Source organism: Fonsecaea monophora (assembly GCF_001642475.1).
Source record: "Fonsecaea monophora strain CBS 269.37 chromosome Unknown Scaff46, whole genome shotgun sequence".
Classification (NCBI taxonomy): domain Eukaryota; kingdom Fungi; phylum Ascomycota; class Eurotiomycetes; order Chaetothyriales; family Herpotrichiellaceae; genus Fonsecaea; species Fonsecaea monophora.
Window position 1 is genome coordinate 55822 of NW_019173977.1, and position 22540 is coordinate 78361.

Consider the following 22540-nt stretch of genomic DNA (forward strand, 5'->3'; position numbering starts at 1 on the left):
TCTGAAGACTAGACAAGAAGAAAGTCTCAAGGCTTATCGTAGAGGTTCCATGATTCAAATACAATGGCAAGTGACAAGGCACACCTTCAATTGTTGGAGGAACTTGGGACGTTAGATGCACTCTCACCCGCCTAGCCACGTCATTGGTTGGTCTCTCACTGCGCAGCTCGGTCCAAGCCACTATGGATAATATAGCTTCAATCAACTCCGCAAACTCTCCCGTTGTTTGATCACCCTACAAGGTGCACACACGACACACCTGCTAGACCTCAAGCACTTAATGAGCTCAACGAGCTTTCCGTAGCAGTGGCTGGTCTAGCTAGCTTGCTGCAAAACCAGCCCTTCTCTGCAAGCGCGCCTTCACGCCCTCAAATTTGCTAGATAGCCAGTCGTTGCCCATCTTGGTTTCCAACTTCTGCCGCCACCACCGCCCCTGATCCCAACACCGTATCCATAGCCATAGCCATACTGGTATGGTGCAATCTGTCCGTTCACGGTTATTGAATGTACAGATCGTTCACAGGCACTCTTCCACTCACCGGCTGCGCCATTGTCGCTGAGTGTGGCCACGCATGCGCGAACCACCACTTCCCGTTTGCCTTTTTTCGGACACACCAGAAGATCATGGCAAAAATGAGAATAGCCCCAAGGACCACGCCTACAATCATACCCGCCTTTTCACCCGTGCTCCATTGATCCCAACCGCTGTCGTTAGGGTCGACCACGTAGACTAACTGGCCCGAAACCCCGGTATGTGTCGGATTTGGCAGAGGAGAACCTGAAATGGGAATGACCCACGTTGAATAGATGTTTCCTGCATCATCTTGAAGGTAGATGTCTAGCTCGGTCAGGGTTACCGTCGATGTCTGCGTGGTTGTTGTCGGTATAGGCGTGTACTTCGTGGTGGCGGGCGCGGTGACAGTGGTTGTGGAAGGTGAGGCAAGTGAATCAATTGTGACGGTTTGGCCAACTGTTGCAAAGAGAGTCGTGGACAAATGAGAAGTCACGGTAGTGGTAGTGTCGGTGATGAGTGTTGACGAGACCACGACCGCCGTGGTCATGGTCTCTGTGACTGTTGAAATGATGAAAGTCATGTTTGAAATTTCGACTCTGACTACATTACAGAAGGCTAGGAGGAGGGAGACATTGATCGGAGAAGACGGTACAGAGAATGAAGTTGGTCAAGAAGATCGAAGCCGATAGAGTGATCAGCCAGCGGTGAAGGGTGAGTTCGAAGTGCCCTTCCTGGTCATTTCATTGTATTTGATCTGGTTCTTCTCCGCGTGATAGCACCACAATAAGTCGACTCTCCAATCTGCTACCTTCAAGATCCAAGCAAACAACGAAGTCGTAGCAGATCAAAAGCTGTCTGTGGTGGCCGAACTCCCAGATTGTGTGCGCTGCACCTCCATACGCATACGCGCTATGTCCACACATGGAGATCTCTTCCATGAAAATCTGCCTCTGACTCGGACGTTCGAGTGAAGACCAACAATCAACCTGATCCGACGGCTTGCGGTTGTCCTTCTGCGGCTCTTCGTTCACCTTCCTCCAACATGGCCAAGTGTTCCTGCATCATCGGCATGAAGAGTTTCCATCCTCCCCAGACACAGATTGGTGTAATCACCACGAAGCATATCAAGATTGCTAGGCCTGCGTTCATATTCTCCGGTCGGACCGACAAACGATTAATTATGGTTGAGCCAGGAATGGTGACGCTTAGTCGTTGAGATCAGCCCTGTTGTTAAGAGGAAGGAGAGGATATGTGACATACGAATCTTTTCGAGGGTCCGGAAAGCACACGAGTGCTAGAAGTCGAAGGTTGAGCACCCAAACAGTGTGTTATATGGATGAGCAAGGGCAGTTGCGTCGGCGCGTTCGAGTTACACAGATCGTTTGTCCATGGATAAACATCAAATTGGTGGCTGCACGCTGTCAAAATGGTGTTTGTGATTCACTCTCCTCGCAACGCGCGTTCGACCGCACCCAACATTACCGGATTGACCCGTGAAGTCCTGCATATTCCCTGGATTTTCTCTAGAGTAGCCCGCATTTGTCGTGTCTCCAAGACTGTGTCGTGGTGAATGAGAACTCCAGCCAAGCTGACCACCTGAACCATCAAGACCAGGACGGTGTGGTCATAGGTTACCCCTAGTGGATGCAGAAGCAACGACTCGAGACGGGGATCGAAAGGCGTGTCCTTGTGCGTGTTGTCTTCCAGTCCAAGGTGTATGATTCGGTCAGCTTCAAGGACTTGAAGTACTTGCTCCAGACCCTCCAGTATCCATTTCATCACTGACCTCGACAGATCCCGAGTTTGAAACGAATAATTTCCATTATGTAGTATCTCTATCCACTCCTTGATCTCACGAATATCGTCCATGTACAGGTTCTGTCTTTCCTCGGCAAACAAATCATTCTTCGATTTCGAGATGCTCTGCAGTCTCGAATTTAATGAGGTATCGAAGAAAGGAAGTGGTCCGACATGAGAAGAGGAGTCGCTAGGGATCTGTCCGACGCTCATAATTTTGACAATGGCAGCTTCACTAAGACTCGATGACTGTCCGAATTGGCGTGAAAGTTCAGACAGCAGGCTTTCCCTTGCTGCAAGGGCACTGCTGCCCACATTGTCGTTTGCACTCAGCTGTTGTAACTGGAGGCCACGAGCCGCATGAGTTGCTTCGAACCGGATTTCATCATCATCATCATTCAACAGATCATACAAGACCAGGAGAAGCCTCATCATAAAGCTAGATGGGAGCTCCAATGCGCCGACAGGTTGCAGACGTTCGATGTAGGTGGAAATTGCTGTTATAGCACTCAATCTTGTGGAATAGTCGAAATAGTCGGTCGAAATGTCTTGAAGATCGTGGAGCCATGCTTCGAGGTACTCTGTCTCCGTAAAGGAACCACCAGGTGCGGTATGCATTCTTCCCAACAATGACGCTTGTAGTTTCAGGGTTGCATTCCTTAAATCCCGCGTCGTATGCATTTGGGACAAGTCCAGGCCGTAGTAAAGTGTTCTTAGGACATCGATGGATATGTCCGTAATATGATTCAGGCATTGCTCCAAACATGTGAACATTTGCTCAAGGATGGCTGGCGGAAGAAACGAATGCTGGCTTCTGTCCTCGACAAGACAGATAAGAAGATCGAGGCAAATCCGGGGTGGATTACGACCATGCTTTTGACTCAGGACGTCCAGGACGAAACCTAGAGCATCGATGTTCTCTAAGAACTGACTGGCCAAATTCCGTACTTCTTTGCTTCTGCCGTCGAGATTTCGGTCTCTTGTGAGGATGTGATAAGTTTTGCAAAGCAGTATCCGTTCAGATAGGTACGCATAATGCGCAGGATCAATCTGTGCAGCGCGCGGAAAGTGCCCTTGTAAGCGTTGGATGCCACGTACATCACTTGCCCACTGATTTTCAAGAACACAGGAAGCGGCATCGTTCAACAAATCCAACCATGCAGCACAGACGTATGGTGAGTGGGGAACTAGGGCCTCATTCGAAGATACCATCGGGTCGATGAGGTACTCGAGGATGGACTCGAGCTCCGCGCACGTAATAGTGGCTGCAGCTCGCCTCATCAGGTAGCGACAGCAAAGTAGAATTCCGTGTACTTGATTCTCCGGACCGAACAGACCGATTTCCTTTAGAAGTTTTATGATTTCTGCAGCTGGATTGCCGCGGAGTATGCCGGTTGCAAATAGGAGAGCTGCATGATCCCTAACAGGCCATGTCGAGTGCATCAAGTGTTTCGTGACAAGCTGCGCTGCTTCGTCTGCTTCGGAACCTTTGAAGATTGTATGTCCGAGAAGATCGAGGCCTGCGAAAACGAGTTCTGTGTCTCTCTTTTTCCCATCTTTGTTGATGTCGTATGCCGATGCATCAAAGAGACGGAGTGCTATTGTTAAAGGGGCACTAGTTTCCCCTTTCTCGTTGGATCGATCCGTCGACGCAACTACTTCGCCCATGCTTGAAGTATCAAGACGGTTGATACAAGCACGCAGAAGCATCAGGCCACAGTTACGGATTGCCCAGACTTTGGACGACAGGCAAGTCGCAGCAAGCTCCATCATTCTCTCGAGATGTTGAACAACGACAACCGCGAATTTAGAGTTGGTCATGATCTCTTTCAGACAGTTCAAAGCGTGGACTTGCGGCAGTTTCACGTCTTCGATATCGAGGTTCAGGGATCCATCTATTGCTCGCTCCGCAATAACCATTAGGTCCTTAACCGCGGAAGAAAAATGGTCTGAGTCGACCGGGCTGAGGAGCGCCGCGATCATTGCAGGGAGGCCAGCAGAACGGCGTGTCAACCGATTTGCTTGCTCGTTGATTTGATTTAAGGCAATCTGTAACCATGAGCTTCTCCAGGTTTATGATAAGGCATTTGACGTACCACTTACCTGATACCATTTGTGGATGAGACCACGCACATCTGGTTCGGCGGACAGCCTGACTTTATCGCAACATTGACTGAAGGTCTGAGCAACTGTTGAGAAAGCTCCTCGATGCCGGAGCGAAATCAATTGATCCATGCAAAGATCCCCGACAGCAGAACACAGCTCCTGAGAGGGCGTCGAAACGAGAATCAACGATTGAAGGACGAGACTACTGATATCAGCCGTGATATTCATTATTGGAAACAAAACTCACCTCGAATCTCGGAGTGCCCTCCATGAATAAGCCAGAAGATCCTTTGGCCCTTCATTGGCCATTTCATCCTCGGGTTCGAAGGCGGTCTCTGGAGAATCAACACAAAGCTGGAGTCGCACTTGTTCCCAGACATTCTCACAGACTCTGACAATCGTGGGGCGAATGGAGGTGATCCGTGCATCCTCCCGGCCAAGATACCGTAGTCGATAGCTTGTGGCAAGTAAAAGTGCATGGATTGGGATAGCACAGCCAGGCCTCAGAACGACCGTTCCTGGTCCAGCTGTGGACTGCTCCAGATAATATGCATCTTTTGCCAAATCTGTAAACCGAAGGTCCTGGAGCGGCTCGTTTAGCGACGGACGCATGCTTATAAGAGCAGAAAGCCTCCCCATCCCGTCCGCATGATCAGCTCGAAGCGTCCTGACCACCAGCGCCTCTATCTTCTTGAGAAGGCCGTGTCCTATAGCGCTCGCAATCAAATCATTGTCTTTAGCGGCAAGTCTTTGGAGAATAGCTGCTGCGCTACTCCGGACGTCTTCGAACGGATCCAGCACCAGACATATCAAGGTTTTCAACAGACAATCGTCTCTTGCGAACGAGGCTGGCTCGAGACCCAGATCAAGCAGATGCTGCAGGGATCGTAGGCCAAGAATGTGACGCGGGTAGGATATTCCGGTATTCAGCTCCTCTTTCAAAAACCCATAGAAAGACATGGTGAAACTACTATAGGCGTCCAAAAGGCTTGTGACATCATTCCCACTAGGTATAAGCTGTGCTGGTTTCCGGAGCGTTGAAATACTGCTCTGAAGCCTTCGTAGCAGCCTCTTGGTAATGCTCAGAATCTCACCTCGCTCGTGCGCGCCTGCGTCATCATGGAGGTATTTCAAGCTGGTGGCGATACATTCTAGGGTTTCTGGTAGGATAAGTGCATTTGTTGCAGGCGATGAAACCAGCAACCCGTATGTAAGAGTGCGCACTTCAGAATCTGCGCTCATCAACATCCGCTTACACCAATATTGCCACTTCGTTTCATCGTTGAGATTGGGAGCAAGTGGTGGAAATGCTGATGCGAAAAGGTCCAGTGTTTCTTGAAACGTTAGTTACTCATAGCACACCTAGGTTTGACGGGTATACATACCAGGGTCTGTCAAGATTGATTTGGCTCGACCAACTTTAAGGATAGCAATAAACAAAGCCGTCCTTGGTCCGCTCTCTTGACAGGACTTGGAATATGGTTGTACGAAAGCCATGAATTTCTGTCTGCTGTCCAGAATAACCGGCAAGACATTCTCTGCAAAATCGCCCAGGACTGCATGGTTTCTTTCCAGATACAGCTGAATGGCACGCTCGGCGGTAACTTGTAGCCCTGAAGATGTTGTGGATTTGGTAGAATCACTGCAGAGCAGAGAGCAAATCTTGATAGCGCCGCTCCTTGTATCCAGATCAGTCATTGCGAAGATTAACGCAAGAAGAAAATGAGGGATATTTCCCTGCCCAATGGAAGAGGCATCGCTCATTGTGAGATTATGCTGGGATAACCGCTGTGTCCAAACAAGGCGGTTTTCGTCCATGCAATTCTGGATCAACTGGTCGAGCTGCTCAAGGAGTGGCGTTTTCCGGAAGAGGAATGCTAGTATAAGACAAGCCTTCTTGATCTCCGAGCGAGGTAAGGATAGCAAGACAACCCTCACCAGGGGAAGTGATGTTCGCCGCAAGACCTCGGCCATCACTTCTGGATCATTCTGCTGGTCAAGCAGTTCACATAGTGTCTCCATTATCTGCTTCGCTCGTTTTGTTTTGCCATCATGGAAAGCTTTGTGGACACAGTGATACACTTCGAACCACACATCATGAGAGAGGACGAATTCTCGCAGCGAGACAGCATTGCTTTGGGCTGCACCATGTAAATAGACACATAGAGCGTTCGCCGCTGCAGTCATGTGTTTGTCGGCCACTCTAGGGCTAGTTGCTGTGAGCACAAGCTTGTGCCATATTTTCAGCATCCCAGAGACATCCTGGGTACCATCAACATTGCCCAGTGCCGCTCTAAGAGAACCTCTTCCCAGCTCTGAAAGAAGTGAAATGGGAAGAGGAACTTCAGTACTTATGGCACAAGATATGGGATCCATATGGTTGGTACAGGGACTCTCCATCGCTTTGGGATGGTCGCAGCGCAGTTGGTGTTTTCAATATGTCTCAGGTCCTCCATCATAGCCGTAGAGGCTCTCTCTTTGTGAGGAAAGTGGTGAGAACCGTCTTCATGATCTATGCACACCAACCACTGCTAAGGAGTTTTGTGGAAAAGTCGATAGAAATGGGCCCATTAACGCTAATACTAATCAGGGTTAGCTTTTAAAATAATGGGCTTCCAGCCTATCTTGGACTGATCCGCATTTCGAACATTTTCTTCCAGGCGAGTTCGACTTTCTGTCCGTTCTTCAGCGCCAACCTGTAACTGTCGTCGCAACGCCTCTTATCTTCTCGAGTTCTTTCTCCCCATCTGTATTTTCTTTCTTTCGGCACAGCACAATATGTCTGTCTGGGACGCTTTCACAGGCAGGAAGTCCTCGAGGCAGCAATCAGAAGCCTCCAGCCAACCTCAGTCTCCTTCTCCATCGTCTGCGTCTTCATCGTTTACACCCACCCATTTCGATCCCACGACCGCAACAGACGTATCGTCTTTTCTCGGAAGCGCATCTTTACCGGATGCCTCGAAACTTCATCCACTGGCCGGCCTAAATCAACAGACCCTCGACTACCTCACACTAGATGAATCGCAACTCTCAGACCTTCCCGGCTCCCGGTCAATATTACCGTCGCGCGGCTGGTCCGACGACTTGTGCTACGGCACGGGAGTCGTCTATCTCACAGCCTTGACTACTGGAGGCGCCTGGGGTCTGATAGAGGGGTTGAACCGAACACCGGCATCGGCGCCTCCAAAGTTAAGATTAAACAGCGTCTTGAACAGCATCACTCGAAGAGGACCTTTTCTGGGCAACTCGGCCGGTGTGGTTGCTATGGTTTACAATGGAGTAAACTCAACCATAGGATACTATCGCGGCAAGCATGATGCCACAAATAGCATCGTGGCAGGTGCTTTAAGCGGAGCCATTTTCAAGAGTACCAGAGGTTTGAAACCGATGTTGATCTCGAGTGGTATCGTGGGCACTATTGCGGGAGCGTGGGCTGTAAGTAGTGACTCTTTCATGTGCGCAATGCGACTCTCAGCTAACTCATATCTCAGTTGACTCGCAAGGTCGTTTTCGAACCCGGCGAACCCGCGGAGGCGAAAGAACATATTATTGCTCCGACACACGCGAGCATCTAAGCTAATGACCTTTGGGGATTCCCCGCTTGTATAAAACTGCCTCTCCCTAACTTGCATGCCTTCAGAGCAGTGCACAGTTGCGACCGTCCGGTGTCTATTCTACGATCCTCACTCTTCGAATGTGGTAAAGCATAGCGGGAATGGTATGATATAGGGCGTTCCAGGAGGTGGATTGTGTATGATACATTTTGACAGACCCGTGGAAGCAAAGCCATGGATACAAGAGGTCGACGGAGACTCGTGGCGAAGGTAGACCAGGAGAGACGGATCTTTGGTTTGTCAATTGATGTGTTGATATTGAGGAGAATTCAGTTCCTGAAAATTTTAATACACTTCCCACAACCACCATTATCTTTTCGAGTGCGGCAACTACGAATGTTGGCATGGACGCCCTGGTGATCAAAGACCAAACCCCCAGATCCCTGGGACCTTTTGTCTATTGTACAAGTCATCAACAATGAGAATGTCTCACAGCATCGTCTTGCGCCAGGCTTTTGCAGCCAGAGCCTCAATCGCCTTCGTATCCAAAACACCCTTCGTGTCCTCATCGGCAATGGCTTCAACCACTGCGTCCGCGACTAGGTCCACCTTCAGAGGCTTCTCGACGGCTGCACCGAATATACCAGTTAAGCTGCCTCCGACCAGACTGTTCACCGTGCTCCCGACCATGCCAGAGGCGGCTATGGGCAGGGTAAATTTGCGGCTGTTGTCCCACAGGAACCCGGGTCTTACAAAGATGCTCCGTAGCTTGGTCATCTGGCTTGCTATTGTGTTCTCTGCTTCTCGCTTCGTGGTAATGTATCGCGAAGGAAGGACGGGCGCACCCGCGGCGGCAGATATGTAGACGAACGTGTGTGCACCAGCATTCTCAGCTTCTTGTGCCAATGCAATGGCCGAGTCTCTGTTCATCAATTCATAAGTGATCTGGCCGTCTTTTTCGCCCTTTTCTAACCCTTCGCCTGGCTTTCGATCGAGTGGATTCTTGGAGCTCCCGGCCTTGGTGGGACTGAACGCCCTGGATAGACCCGAGAAGATGGACTCCTTTCCAGAGATGACCCCTTTATAGTCTGCTTCGAGCAAGATGCCCATCGTATGCACCACTGTATCGGCGTCCTTGAGGTGGGAGGTGTAGGTCGTGGGCTTTAGGATGTCACCTTTTGCCCAGCTTACGGACTTGGACCAAGGTGGAGGCTCTGTCGAGGAAGTTACTGAGGACCACGTCGGCTCGCCTGAGCGGCTAGAGCATTGTCAGCCATACTACACCGTCGGGTATCAGGACGCAACCAAATAACTTACCTTATGGAAGTAACATCCCAACCTCTGGCGACGGCGGATTTGCAAATTCGCGAACCGAGAAAGCCATTGCCTCCTGCGACGACCAGCTTCTTCTTGGCAGCCTGTGCCATGTCTGAGCTGAGCAACGAGTACATCAACTTGTTGCAGTACTCTCTTAACCCCTAGACAACCCCCTCTCACACCACCAAAGAAAATAGTGCCTTGGACTTTTTGAGAGACTCAAATGCGTCATTGACGAGGCCAGCCGGAAACGGAAGGTGCGGCGAGAGTCAGCCTCTCGACGACCACCCAACTGGGCAAATCTCGAAACATTTTCAGGAAATGAACCAAATTTTACGAAGAGTCGATCAAACTATTACTGCCAACATGCCTCCTTCCAAGCGACGTAAGCTTAGCTCGGAGCCTGAGGAAACACAAGATCGTTCAGATGATACCAGAGAAACACAGACGAGACAAGAGCCGGACCGCGACGAGACTTTGGCAGCATCACCTACAGTCGAAGATCAGACAAATAATGATGAAGGGGACTCGACATCAAAGCCTAAAGAAGTAGCTGCGGATGGCACCTCGACTGCCACTACAGTCCCGACCAGCACAAATGCAGACCGACTCGCCCGTTTCGCGGCCCTCAAATCCCGCGCGACTCAGTCCGCAAAGTCGAATCTTGCTGAAGCCAAAGCAGAGGCCAACCGTGCAGCGATGGATCCAGCGTTGCTCGCCAATTTGAACAGACGCTCGGCGATCGCGCAGCACAACCTTCTCAAGGCAGATACGGAAGAAGAAGAGGGCAAAGGGGCTTTCGAGCGCAAGCGAGCGTGGGACTACACTATCGAGGAAAGTGAGAGATGGGACGAGAGGCAGGAACGGAAAAAGGCCGCACGGGACAACAACGCGTTTTCGGATTGGAGCGACGAGGCTTCCAGGATGTATGATCGTCAAATCCGCGAGTTGGAGAAGAGTTCGTTGAAAGACGGTCACCGCAACCGTGAAGAATACGAACGACAGAAAGCGGAAATCATTGAAAACGCCGCACGCACCGGAGGACTGGAGATTGTGGAAATGGAGAATGGCGAACTTGTTGCCATCGACAAGGATGGCCGGTTCTATGCGGACCACGACAGTCTAGGATTCGTGGAACAGAAGCCCAAACGGGAGAATGTGGATCGCCTGGTGAACGATCTGAAGAAGGCAGAGGAAACGCGGTTCAAGAAACGAAGAGAAAGAGGACGTGACGTGGACGAAGGAGACGTCACATATATCAATGACAAGAACAAGCAATTCAACCTCAAGCTGGCGAGGTTCTATGACCGGTATACGAAGGACATCAGGGAGAGTTTCGAGCGAGGAACAGCCATGTGAGGTGGATCAAAGCAAACTTGACTTTTTGGGTTTTACAAGAGTAGAGGACAAGGAAGCTGTGTTCTCCAGACCCAGTAGATTGACAGCCGGTTCCACCTTTTGGGAAGCACGCAAGAAATCATACATTTTCGTTTTCTCGACAACCCAGAAAACTACAAGTAGAGTCTATAAAACCAGCGTTCCGTTAATTTGCGCGTCCTGGACTATAGGTGGTGTGAGGAAGAAAAGAGTGGGTTTCTCTGTCGAGACACTCCGTGTATACCTGAGTAGGTTGCATACGAGGTACTCGTATTACCTAGAAGCGGAGTTGAACGCCATGTTGGGTGGGCGCTGGCGCCCTGTCACATAAGTACATGCACTCATCCCGAGTACATACAGACCTACAGACCTACATACATACTTACATGTTGTCAAACCCAACGCCGAGCACACAGCATATTCGACACCGATTGGAATTGGCTTTTTCACTTGATTCTCCCCATCCCGCGCGAGTCTTTTGCTGTCCCTTGGTCACGACACGTCCTCCTAAGCGTAGCCCCTCCGCCTCCATATCAAACATACAGTCATTGCGAGGTACTGTACCTCATTCACGAGAGGAGATATATCAACAAGCCAAATCCAAATTCTATACAAACAACCAAGATATCCAGGTTTTCTACCTGCTAACCACTGACTGACCGTACCGTACCGTACCGTACCATCGCCGCTGACCTAAGGCGAGCGTAGCGGAGCAGCGAGCAACTTTCGGTTTCGAGCAGGGTAAAAGAACCCAGGCTTGGTCTGTGATTCTATTATCTTCTCGGCCCGACGAGTCCTTTGTGGTACCAAAATCGAGGTCGTCTCTATTTCAAGGATTGTTTCAGTCGCGCAGGGCAGGATTGGAGAGCACCTGCAAGGTCAAAGAGATCACTCTCGCACGACAGGACGAGAAAACTCGAGCGAAATTAGGACGGCTGTACGACGCTCTGTACAAACATAGGTGAGAGGGATTGATCAACATACATAGGATCATCAGGCACGAGTGCGGCCTCGTCATCCTCACCTGTTCTACGACAGGAGCACTGCTCAGAAAGGTATCTATAGCAGCTCGCTAGCCGAACAGACATCTCGCCATGCCTCAAGCCAGAGCCACCAATGTCCTCATTATTGGTGCGGGCATAACCGGCCTCAGCACCGCGACTCTACTTCAAAAGCATTTCCCGTCAGCCAAAATCACCATTGTAGCCGCCGAGACGCCCACAACAACATCTCCATCGGTAGACTATGCCTCCATGTGGGCAGGCGCCCACTACCGTCCAATTCATCCGCTCTCCACCGAACAACTCAAAGAGGAATTCAGAATGGGCGTGCGGACGAGGGATATTATGAAAGGTATCGCGCGAGACATTCCGGACTCGGGAGTAGGTTTTATGCCTGCGGTCGAGTACCTTGAGGATCCGCCCCAGGAACTTTTGGACATCACGCCCGGATACGAATATGCAGGTCCAGATGATGAGTTCCGCGTCCTACGCCAGGATGAGTTGCCAGCCGGTGTAAAGTGGGGATGTGAATATCAGAGTTATTGCATCAACATCCGGAAATACTCTCGCTGGTTGATGGATAGATTCCTGGCGAATGGAGGACGACTTGTTCGACATCGCCTCTTAAACGTAGCCGATGCATTCGACTTTGCAGGGTGGAATCGACTTGGGAAAGTGTCAGTGGTGGTAAATTGCTCTGGGAGAAACTTTGATCATGATCCTAAGACAAAGATCATTCGCGGTCAGACAGTCCTCGTGAAGCAACAATACACCAAGACAATTACTCGGCAGAATGCAGATGGGAGTTGGATATTCTTAATCCCACGACCGCAAGGTGGGGGGACGATCGTAGGCGGAACGAAGGAGATTGATGATTGGCATGACGCCCCTCGCTCGGAGACAAGGGCGAATCTGCTGAAGCAGTCGGTGGAGAAGTTTCCCTATTTTGTCGACTCGATAGAGAAATTCGAGGTCGTGCAAGACAATGTCGGCCGCAGACCGTGGCGGGAAGGTGGCTATCGGATTGAAATCGAATCCGTTGGACCCGGAAGAACCGTTGTCCATGGGTATGGTGCCGGCGGACGAGGCTATGAGATGAGTTGGGGCGCTGCTGAGAGGATCCTTGAGCTGGTCAAGGAGTCTGTCGGTACAGGCGCCCGGCTGTGATGGCTAAGGACCGGAGCCGTATCGCTTCATTTCTTCTTCACGGGCTTCCCTTCGGTCTTTTCCAATTCCTGTAGTCTCGCCTCCTCCTTTGTAAGTTTTGCTTTTTCTTCCGCAATCAATTTCTGGACTTGCTTGACAGCCTCCCCCAGGCGGTCCAGCTCTTTGCTTTCTTCTTCCCTGCTGAATTTGTTGCCAGGAGAGCTCTTCATGGGTATCTCGGCGGTGGGCGGCGCCTTGACGACTCCCTTTCCTCCTTTTCCTGCCTTTGATTTGTTCACTCGACCACCTCCCGTGAGGATCTCGTAAAAAGCCTCCACAGGTTCATTAAACAGCACCTCTTCGTAGCAGACGCTGCTGATCATTGATCTGTTGTTCTTCTGCTGTTCAATGTCCCCATGGTATGGATGTAATTTCAGACCGTGCCAAATCTGCTGGGGTTTCTCTGTACTCTCGGGCACAAAGTAAAACTTGATGGCGATTTCAAATTCACCCCAGCCCGTCTCTTCCACCTCGAACGGAGGGCTCTCGATCATGCGAACGCTGTTAGCGTACGTGTCGTGGAGTTTGAACTGCACTTTTCGCAGCCAATACGATATGTCTTCATTGTTGATCCCACGGACAAACACTCTCCATTTGTGTGTATGGTCGGGTGGCGCGTCCTTTGGGCGGTTTTCTGGGTCGAACGGAATGGCTTCGGTGCCGTAGATGAAGGGACGATAAATCTGAACCCCACGCACGCGCTTGGTTCCAGCGGGAGCAGGCATTTTGGGCGTGGCGGTGGTAATGAGATTTCGAGCGGTATTTCAAGGGCGTCCCCAGCGCAGGTCGGTGAGGCAGGCCAAATGTGACCCTCGCGGATAGGACGTCTGATTTCAGCCTTTGCCCCTCACAAGATCGGGGAACAACATGGAAGAAGAAAAAAAGAGGCCTGGTAGCGGAGTGGAAAGTCGCACGTGGTTTTCCACCAATAAGACTTGGCAAGGGGCGGGACGCGTTGATTGCGTCTCGGACAACTTCATCTCTTCACTTCAGACACCCGCCCAAGGCCTAGATGACATTGGCAGCTCCACAGAGATAAAAGACATAGTTGGAACGGCGTCTGACGAGGAATTGATGGGCAACACGCTCCTAAGGCCTTCTACGACATGTACGGGGGCCGATGGAGGATTGTGCTGAGGCATGAACTGTATCCGCCGGCCCTTCGTTCCCAGTCCCTACATCGCTCTTGGTCCTGCTCTACTCGACTGGCTGCAAAAAGAAGTCGACTTCCCACATACGCAAAACGGGCTACACTAAAGACTCCCGACCCAACACTCGAGAGCGTACTCAGATCGGAGGTGAAGAAATTGAAATCGGACCTGAAATCGAGATCGGAAAAGCATGACTCCTACTATATTTCGCCCGACCTGGTCAGTGCATTGCACGGCTTGGGCTTCTTTTCGATCGAGACTGTGGTGCAAGTGCTGAGGTATCTCTGTGGGGAGCTGAAAAAGCTTCCTCTTGCCAATGCCTTGATCTCTGCCACTACACAACAGAGTATGTGGGCATGCCGGTCGTGAGTACGTTGTTGTCTGCTGACGCCTCTCCCCATTAGGATTTCTTCAGGTATCAGAGGAAGTGCTGGGCACCGATGAAGCAGCCTTAATGCGCGATCCACAGATTCTCCGCAAGGCATTCCATTCACTAGGTCAGAATGACTTTCACAAGCAGAACCGCAAGGGCAATGACGGCTGTGATGCCTTGCGTATGGCGTTCTTTGCAGGAGAGACTGAAGCAGGCGTGGATGCAGCAGCAGCAGAGATCGCTTTAGGGGCTTCCTTGAGTCAGCACGAGGCTCGTCTGTCACCACGAATTTTCGACTATGTCAAAGCCAAGGCGTTCGAAAGGAACGATTGGCTTGCAATATTACTCTACTTGGATGAAATGTCGAGGAAGACAGGCACCGAAGCAACAGCAAGAGAGAGTTATCAGCTTGCCAAAGACTTAGTCGCCATAGTCGAACCGAGCAAATACCTTCGAACGCAGAACTCGTCTCTCTTACAACCTCGCAACCTGCCATGGAGGGTTCTTCATGATGCGGCCGAGTCCTATTTGTCTTACCTTGGTGAAGGTGCCGAATATGATCAGGTGCAGTCGGATCTTGAAAATGCCATTCGGGATGGACTTTTCAAATACTCCGATGTTTCAGCGGTTCCCTTCGCATTGCGTCAACCAGGGGTGACGGAAAAACATTCCAAGGAGTGGATTGAGCTCGCGACGCAATCTGCTAGCGTTGGCGATGCGGATTCGTCCCTGCAACTAGCATTCTACTATCTCTCTAAAGACGGATGGCGTCCTCCAGAGCCCAACAAGAAACCTGGAGAATGGACCGGCATTGAGTGGCTCGGTGTCAGTGCCGCTCTGTCTGCTCCCGAAACGGGGCCCATGGTCGCAAAGTATCTCGGATTGGCCCACCTGTTGCGCGAACACGGGTACGCGGACGAAGGCATGTCGTGGATTGACTTTGCAAAGGAGAGTATGGGCGAGGCGGGGCTCGATCCTGACAACACATGGAACAACTATCTCAGCGAATTCCAGCTAGCGTGGAAAGACACGGACGAGTCCGAATCCCTGAAGAAGTACGAAAAGTCCAGTGAAGAGTTTCTCGGGCAGCTGGAGTGAGTCTAGCAAAGTGGAAATGAGGCACATGCCTGATGTGGCAGTCGACAAGGCCAAGAGACTTTCCGTCCTTAAGGTCTATAATTTGTGGTAGAGGGACGATCGCGCTCGTGACAGCCTGGCTTGAACCTGCACAGCCAACGTGTTCACTCGCAGCAAGCCACGGCGACGAGGATTTGGAATTGCATGTGCGTTTGATCCAGCCCTCGGTATCCACATGCACGTCGAACCAACCCCTATGGGATATGAGCGACAGAGCCAACATCAGCCCTGTCTCGATGGTTCAGGAGAGTACTTGCATGCCACACCATTGCCTGCATAGGCACCCAACCAACCATCTCAGGAGGATGTCGTCTTGGTAGTTGGTGGCTGAGGTTGAGGCTCTCGCGGATACGGTATCCTCTTGGACCGAACCCTAATACCTACCACCGACATATACCTAGTGACCTAGTGACCTAGTGACCCAGCTAGGCACCTACCCTGCCTACCCTACCGTGTCTGTGACTTTATCTGTACCGAGTACATATATATCATCCTCAATCCGGGAAGGCTTGGCCCTTGAGCGTCGTCGCCCCCGTCCAAATCAGGAAAAATATACCTAGGTGATAGTAACTTTCCGGTTCGTGTCGTGTTGTACTCCATCTCCCGAGTCTTTGTCCTTGTTCTTGTACTTGCACTTGTATCGACTAGAGAGAGCCACGTATCTACCTACCTACCTACCTCTATCTACGAGCTACCGAGTACGGTAACTGCAATTCGTGCCGACGTCCACCCAACCGCCTTTCCTTCCTCTTCTTTCCTCTCTCCTCCCTTCTGATGCTTGTATCGTACCCATGTATGTGTGTGTATACTCGTCCCCGTCCTCATACCGGTACTCGTACTCATACTCGTAGACGGTGTCGAGGCAACCGATAACCCGCCAGACATGTGCCATGATGAACGAATACTTCGTGGTGCCCGTGCTGGGAAGTCCCAGTTCTTTTTTTTCTCCCTCGCTTTCGCCCGCCTCACGCCGCACGGCGCATGCCCTATGCCGCATGCCGCACGCCAATATCTACCCGCCGTCCCGCGGTCCGCCCATCCGCGCAGTCGGCCGGCGCCAAAAGTTGTCTACGAGGTAAGTCGGTACGAATGTGTAGAATTGAAAAAGCCCTACAAGAACAACGTTTAGGTCCATCTTTGGGCCTTTTTTTTTTCCTTCTTCCTCGTCACCTCGTCACCTCGTAGCCTCGAACCTTGTACCCTTGTACCCTCGTAACCTTATCTCTTGATGTGCTGCCTGCCTGTTACGCGTCCCTATCTTTCAATCAAACCTTTCGTTTTCGGATTCTTCTGTTTTCAGCTGACCCGAAAACACAGACCGAGAGAGAGGCTGTCGAGAAAAGAGTATGTACAGACGAGGGTACGAGGTTACATAATTCCGAACTCGTATGGGGGCGATGGAGGTCGGGGGATGGATTGGACCCCCCCAGCCCCAGCCTGAGGGCGAGAAAAAAAAATATTGTTCAAAATGTTTTAGCTCGTGGGTAGGAAGCATGTACCGAGTACGAGGACTACGGAACTCGATACCCGATGGCCTGTGTTTTATATCACATAATGACTCCCTGTCACGGATGCCAAGGTTCCTTGGAAGAGTGATGGAGGGAGTGAATGACCGACTAACTAGACTGACTACGACTGTACGTGTCCCGATGTAGCTGCAGCTGTAACTCCCATCATAGAGATAGAGACAGAGGCAGAAAGCGAGAGAAAAGAGATCCCGACCTCGAGCTCGAAACAGAAAGAGTAACAGAAGACGAGATTGAGATTTGAGATTTGAGATTTGAGATTGAAAGACACACACAAAAAAAGGGCCGACGAGATCTAGACTCTCGCCCCCAACCGAGGAAACTCCACTTTTCGCCTGACAAGCCGACTCGCTCGCGCCCGCCGGCTGGCCGGTTAAATCTCTTTTTTCGGTTGTTGCCAACGAAGATCTAGACTCTCCATTATTATTCTCCATCCGTCCCCCATCCTGCTTGTAACCTGCTTTGCCCGCCTTGCCTGCCATCCACGTTACGTGCGTCGTCGCATCGACCCGTCCGCCATCCCGTCAAACCACTTTCCAAGGAACAAGGGAATGCCGATGACCCAAGCCCTCCCAGAAAAGTAAAAATTAAATATACTGCTGACAAACCAAAAAAAAATATTTACCTCGTACTTACTTGTACCTGCGTAAAGTGAGAGATATGTTAGATGCTTGGCTGGTAGTTGTGAGTCTCTCTCCCTCCTCAACCCGCTACCCGAGAATAGGAAGAAAAGAAAGACGAGGCATGTAGAACCGAGAACGATAGGAAAGATCGGGTTGAGTTTGTGTCAAGGCATTCTCGCTCCTGAAAGGAGACGAACAAAAGGTTTTTCTTTGGATCCAGACCTGTCGGTATGGGAGCACTAACAAAAAAGAATGATAAATAATCATCATAATATACTTACTTGTACATGGCATGTCTTGGTAGGTTACCTCGAATTGCTTCAAGCAACAGTACCCGAGTCCTTGTCCCCATCCATGGTTACACCCGGTGGCATGACCATCACCCACTCCATCACCATCTGCTGGACCCCAAAATCTCCCAGCCAAACGAAAAGAGCCCCGAGTAGACGAATCAACTCCATGATTGCTGCGTCGTCGGGACTTGTTTCCTTTGCCTCCACTGCTGCACGATGATGTTCTTGTCCAACCATATCTCCCTCGATCCTGTTGAACAAGGCCTTCGACAGTTCAGACCGCCTGCTTGACTCCCACTGCTACCTTAGCCGTAGCACCAACATGCACCCAGTCGTCCAATGCTTTTTGAACACAGAACCCAACAGCTTGGAAACCCCCGACGTCTTTTCGTGTGGCTGCTTCTTTGTCGACTTTTCTAATGGTGGATTGGCGAAGTCGCCGGTTTTCTCCTTGAGATACTTTGCGCTGTACTCGGGTAGACAAGACAGGTTGAATCACCGCTGTTCCCACCAACCCCCAATTCCTAGCCCCTTAGCTCCTGGCTCGCTTGTCGCATGTTGTGTGAAATACATCTCTCAAGAAAAGGGAAAAACCTTGTCGCCCCCAAAAGCTGCAAGCCCTGTCCCCCTAGCCTCCTTGTAAGCTTGACAAATTCGCCTGACCGCCCATATTGCACATGTCTTCATTGCCTTGTTCCGTGCCCTAGTCAGATACATCCCGAACCTCCTCATAAATTCCATTGTGCTTCTGACTGTTACGTTCTGGGGTCTCTGCTTACCCGTATCTCATTACCGAGGAACCCAAAATGCGAAGGCATGTCATGTATTGCCATAACAAAAGGGAGAGAGAAAAGCTCAACAGTCATCGTTACCATAATCGACCATCACTGACCGTTACTCAAGCTTCCAAGAGAGCTCGCTCTCACACTCTCAATGTGGACTTGACAGACTGGTGGCCTTCACCTCCAGCCTATGTTAATCCGCCATCATTCATTGTCGTAGTCACCTGAATCCTCGTCGTCGGAGTAGTCATCCCACTGTTGCCTCCTTCGTCTTTGACCCTCTCTGATCCCTTTCTTCAGCTTGAGAGGGTATCCTGCGCCTCGGTCGAGGAGTCCCTTCACCAAATTGGTGCTAGGCTGCACTTGGTCGAAATCCTTTGCATTAACTGCTCGAAAGACTTGACTGGTGACTACGTGGTGAGCGGGCACCGTGGCGCCCACCCTCAGTAATGGCGGCTCCATCTTCATCAGTGTAAATTGCAACCGGTATTCGCCAGCCCGGCGAAGCGAGAGATCGGCAAATATGAAGAAAGAGCCGGGAATGTTGTGTGGTGCTCTTGGTAATCTCCCGCGAGTCGTGTTTGGCAAGAACCTCGACGTCGGACTCGGGGGTGCAGGTGCTGCATCTTTCGTGGCGGGATGAGTCGGCATTGTAGGGGGATCAGGGTCATCAGAAGTATGAGTTGGACTCGCCACAGTCGTACCCAAGAGGAGGCGTTGAACTTCTTTCTGTCCTTCCTCCGTGTAGTAAGACTGCGTGCTCACGTCCGAATTCACGGCGACTGCTCCCACCAGCCTGCAGTGCACGACCCAAAAAGGGCATTTGAGCTCGGCTACGTCGTCCTCATTGTCGGGGTCAAAGTCATCCATCAACAGCTGCACGATTGGCGGTGGGTCAATTGCTCTGAAACGAACTGATCAGCCCTGAAAAAGTCCCAAGATATCTGGGAATTTACCTTCGGTCCTTTCCGTCGGGTCCTGCGCGAGCGGCTCGGGGTTGCTGTCTAATGTGTAAATGACATCGCCTGGCATTATTGACCGAGGACCGGACAGAGTTAGAGGACTCGTTGGGAGTTGCGTTCGCCACAACCGGTGATTCCGTCACCGGAACACTTAAAGGAGTGGCTGCGTCTTGTAAAGTGTCAGATATCGGACTGGCGGTCCTGAACCCAGATTGAGGCATCGGTTCTTGAAGTTCACTGTATGAGGCTTGAAATGGGGAAGGGTCGTACGACAATCTAGAACGACCGTCAGTGAAAGGAGCTTCAGTAGAGCTTCTACCACTACCTTCGGTCACTAAAGGTGCTCGTTCCTGGACTGTGGATGGGAGCGCTGTATCTGGAGGGCTGCGAGGAAGGTGAAAAGGCTGAATCGTTTTCAGAACCATGCCCTGTCGTAGAACGCGAATGAGGTGCGACGGTCAGGGGAGGAAATGGTGAAGGCGGCCAATGGTTGGGACTTTGAGATTGAGGAGCAGACCCCGAGAAATAGGAAGGACGATGTGGACCGTCGAAACCTCCCGGGCCTGGTATCTGAGTTGGATAGGCGTACATAGCCTCTGATGCAAATGCATCTGTGGTCAATGAAAACGAGGGCGAACGCTGTGAGCCACTGAGCACACAGATCGAAGACGACGAACCATGTGCCGTCGGAGTCATGATACCTGAAGGAGGACGATATGCGTGAGCTGTGTCGGTTGATGACGGTCGACGTGTTGCCTCTTAAATACCGAAGGGCACCAAAAAGCAGTCGGTCAATCCCAATGGACTTCTGAACCGAAAATCTTGTCGAGCACCAGCCCTTGGCATCGCGGATGGCATTTAGCGAGGGCTCAGCTGGCGTAATTCGAGACCGGGGGACCGTGCGCCGCAGACATTAGATCCTGGCAAGTGATGTCGCTAGCAGGATGGGGCCTCCAAAGGAACACTCGACAAGATAGGCGTGGGGAAAGGGAGGGGGTGGTAGGAGAGCGAGCGAGCAGTGCACCGAGATTCGGAAAGGACGGACAGCGATGGAAAAATGGAACGACACGACAGGGTCGGACTTCGCGCGGGTTCTAGGACGGCAGGCAAAAAGAAGTTTTGACGGTTTGTGCAGTAGCGTTTGCGACAGATGCCAGTAGTAGTGGTGCCAGGGCTTTTCACTTTTCGCAGGTAGGTGAACCCCGCCTCTCAGGGCGGGCGCACAAAGAGATGGTGGCCAGTCGCAGATTTATTGGGGGCTGCAAGGGTAATACGAGGCCCTCCTTGTCATGTGGATGTTGTATCATGCCGGCCAGGGATTTCAACTGCATCAACATGTGAAAGGGGCCAGCTGAGACGCCGTCACATTGTGATAGTCAACTCATGGGTGCGCCGTGATGTATCCCTTGTCTTCTCTTTTGGCCATGGTAGAGCAGCGGTGGTAGTCGCTTGGAGAGGCAGAGGGACAGAGCGTGGATCGCTTGCTGGACCGAAAAACCAAAGTCCCAAAATGAAAGGGCCGCCCGCAGTTCCGAAACTTGGATTTAGAAGAGCCCACACCAAAGAAATCCAAGAATGAAGCTGTAGCTTTCGGCATGGCGCATAGGGTTGGATGCGTGGAAGGGTTAGTTTAGGCGAGCACGCCTGCGCTGCTGGAGGGTTTGTTGATCAAGCAAGGTTGCAAAGTGGAGGTTGACACTAGAAGGAGTAGAAACCACGCCAGCCCCAACCGACCTGCGAACTAAGGCAAGGGTGGGTTGAGGCATGCACCGTGATACGAGAGGTGAGGAGGGTGACCAGGAGAGCCATTTACCACCAAGGTCAATAACTTCAGGAGTCTCCCTAGGTAGCAACAATAGTCGAAAGCCCCCCTTGTCTCGAAAAGACGAGAGGATGAATCAATTCGTCAGTGTCGAAGGACGGGATAGGAAAAGGCAAGCAAAGTGAGAAATATGATGGATGAGATTGGTAGACGCGTGAGTGAGTCTTCATTTTCATCCAAATCCCCAACTTGGAGTGAGGGTGACAAACCACCCAATTGCACTCCTGATCACTCACACTTGTTCCAAGTCCACCTCTCCCAACACCTGTGCCTGCCAAACTAAGAAGGTACCTTACTCCCCCTCTAGCTCTGGTTCCATTAGCTATGTACAAACACTAACGCTGCCTGGTCGGTGCGGTATTGTGTAGGACGGTGCCCCAACCCGAAACCGAAACCCGTCGCCGTTGAACGAGCTGCATGAAACCACATGAGTTCTCTGCATTGACAGGCGCGACATCACCCCTCCCCCTCCTCTTCTCTCTCGACATCTTAGTTTGTCCCAGCAAACGAGCGCTTGTTACCTTCTCCCTCGGACTCACCAGAAGTGAACTGCCGGGCGCCGCGCGTTGAAGATCTGTTCCCCAAGCACGCTCGACAAGGATCTTCCTCCCAGCTCGGCCAGGGTTTTTCACCACGGTGACAATTCAGAAGTGATTCAGGGCTGAGTGGCAATCAGCGACATGTTTGGCGAGCACCGCTAATGTAGGGATGACCTCTCCAGCTCCGGTCTCCAGCTGCAGAAGAGGCGGATTACAAGTTTCGGCTCCGCATGGGGCAGTATGGTGGTAATTAGCTGACCTCGACACAGGTTGACTCTGGTCAACTTCATCACTGGCGTCAACAGATGTCTCTGCAACCTGCAGGAACCCCTGCACGACTCAAGATAGCTGAAATCCCAATCACAGCCGACGGAGCAGACGTGCAAACCAAGGACATTGATCAAGGTCACAACCCAGCCATTGCGACCATTGGGCGGAGTTCAGAACCAAAGTTCAAGCC

At 51.3% G+C, this 22540-nt stretch overlaps 9 protein-coding genes across 9 annotated transcripts; 4 read left to right on the top strand and 5 right to left on the bottom strand.

Annotated features, from left to right (window-relative positions):
• Positions 1-360: 360 nt before the first annotated feature.
• AYO21_06552 (hypothetical protein) lies at positions 361-1094 on the bottom strand (the record flags this gene model as incomplete). The annotated part of the gene is made up of 2 exons (XM_022656511.1): positions 361-483; positions 540-1094. The coding sequence occupies 2 exons, from the start codon at positions 1092-1094 to the stop codon at positions 361-363; spliced, it is 678 nt and encodes a 225-aa protein (XP_022511121.1).
• Positions 1095-1954: 860 nt separating this feature from the next.
• On the bottom strand, positions 1955-6115 carry AYO21_06553 (hypothetical protein; the record flags this gene model as incomplete). Its single annotated transcript, XM_022656512.1, has 4 exons — positions 1955-4360; positions 4415-4619; positions 4665-5751; positions 5803-6115. 4 exons carry the CDS (start codon positions 6113-6115, stop codon positions 1955-1957), a joined length of 4011 nt encoding a protein of 1336 aa, XP_022511122.1.
• Positions 6116-7195: 1080 nt separating this feature from the next.
• AYO21_06554 (hypothetical protein) lies at positions 7196-7992 on the top strand (the record flags this gene model as incomplete). The annotated part of the gene is made up of 2 exons (XM_022656513.1): positions 7196-7852; positions 7909-7992. 2 exons carry the CDS (start codon positions 7196-7198, stop codon positions 7990-7992), a joined length of 741 nt encoding a protein of 246 aa, XP_022511123.1.
• A 468-nt stretch (positions 7993-8460) lies between these two features.
• On the bottom strand, positions 8461-9398 carry AYO21_06555 (hypothetical protein; the record flags this gene model as incomplete). Its single annotated transcript, XM_022656514.1, has 2 exons — positions 8461-9229; positions 9289-9398. 2 exons carry the CDS (start codon positions 9396-9398, stop codon positions 8461-8463), a joined length of 879 nt encoding a protein of 292 aa, XP_022511124.1.
• A 256-nt stretch (positions 9399-9654) lies between these two features.
• On the top strand, positions 9655-10647 carry AYO21_06556 (hypothetical protein; the record flags this gene model as incomplete). Its single annotated transcript, XM_022656515.1, has 1 exon — positions 9655-10647. The coding sequence occupies one exon, from the start codon at positions 9655-9657 to the stop codon at positions 10645-10647; it is 993 nt and encodes a 330-aa protein (XP_022511125.1).
• Positions 10648-11759: 1112 nt separating this feature from the next.
• AYO21_06557 (hypothetical protein) lies at positions 11760-12833 on the top strand (the record flags this gene model as incomplete). Its single annotated transcript, XM_022656516.1, has 1 exon — positions 11760-12833. The coding sequence occupies one exon, from the start codon at positions 11760-11762 to the stop codon at positions 12831-12833; it is 1074 nt and encodes a 357-aa protein (XP_022511126.1).
• A 26-nt stretch (positions 12834-12859) lies between these two features.
• Positions 12860-13597, bottom strand: AYO21_06558 (hypothetical protein; the record flags this gene model as incomplete). The annotated part of the gene is made up of 1 exon (XM_022656517.1): positions 12860-13597. The coding sequence occupies one exon, from the start codon at positions 13595-13597 to the stop codon at positions 12860-12862; it is 738 nt and encodes a 245-aa protein (XP_022511127.1).
• A 381-nt stretch (positions 13598-13978) lies between these two features.
• AYO21_06559 (hypothetical protein) lies at positions 13979-15494 on the top strand (the record flags this gene model as incomplete). The annotated part of the gene is made up of 2 exons (XM_022656518.1): positions 13979-14369; positions 14428-15494. The coding sequence occupies 2 exons, from the start codon at positions 13979-13981 to the stop codon at positions 15492-15494; spliced, it is 1458 nt and encodes a 485-aa protein (XP_022511128.1).
• A 3467-nt stretch (positions 15495-18961) lies between these two features.
• Positions 18962-20415, bottom strand: AYO21_06560 (hypothetical protein; the record flags this gene model as incomplete). The annotated part of the gene is made up of 3 exons (XM_022656519.1): positions 18962-19661; positions 19714-19995; positions 20045-20415. The coding sequence occupies 3 exons, from the start codon at positions 20413-20415 to the stop codon at positions 18962-18964; spliced, it is 1353 nt and encodes a 450-aa protein (XP_022511129.1).
• Between the last annotated feature and the right edge of the window lie 2125 nt (positions 20416-22540).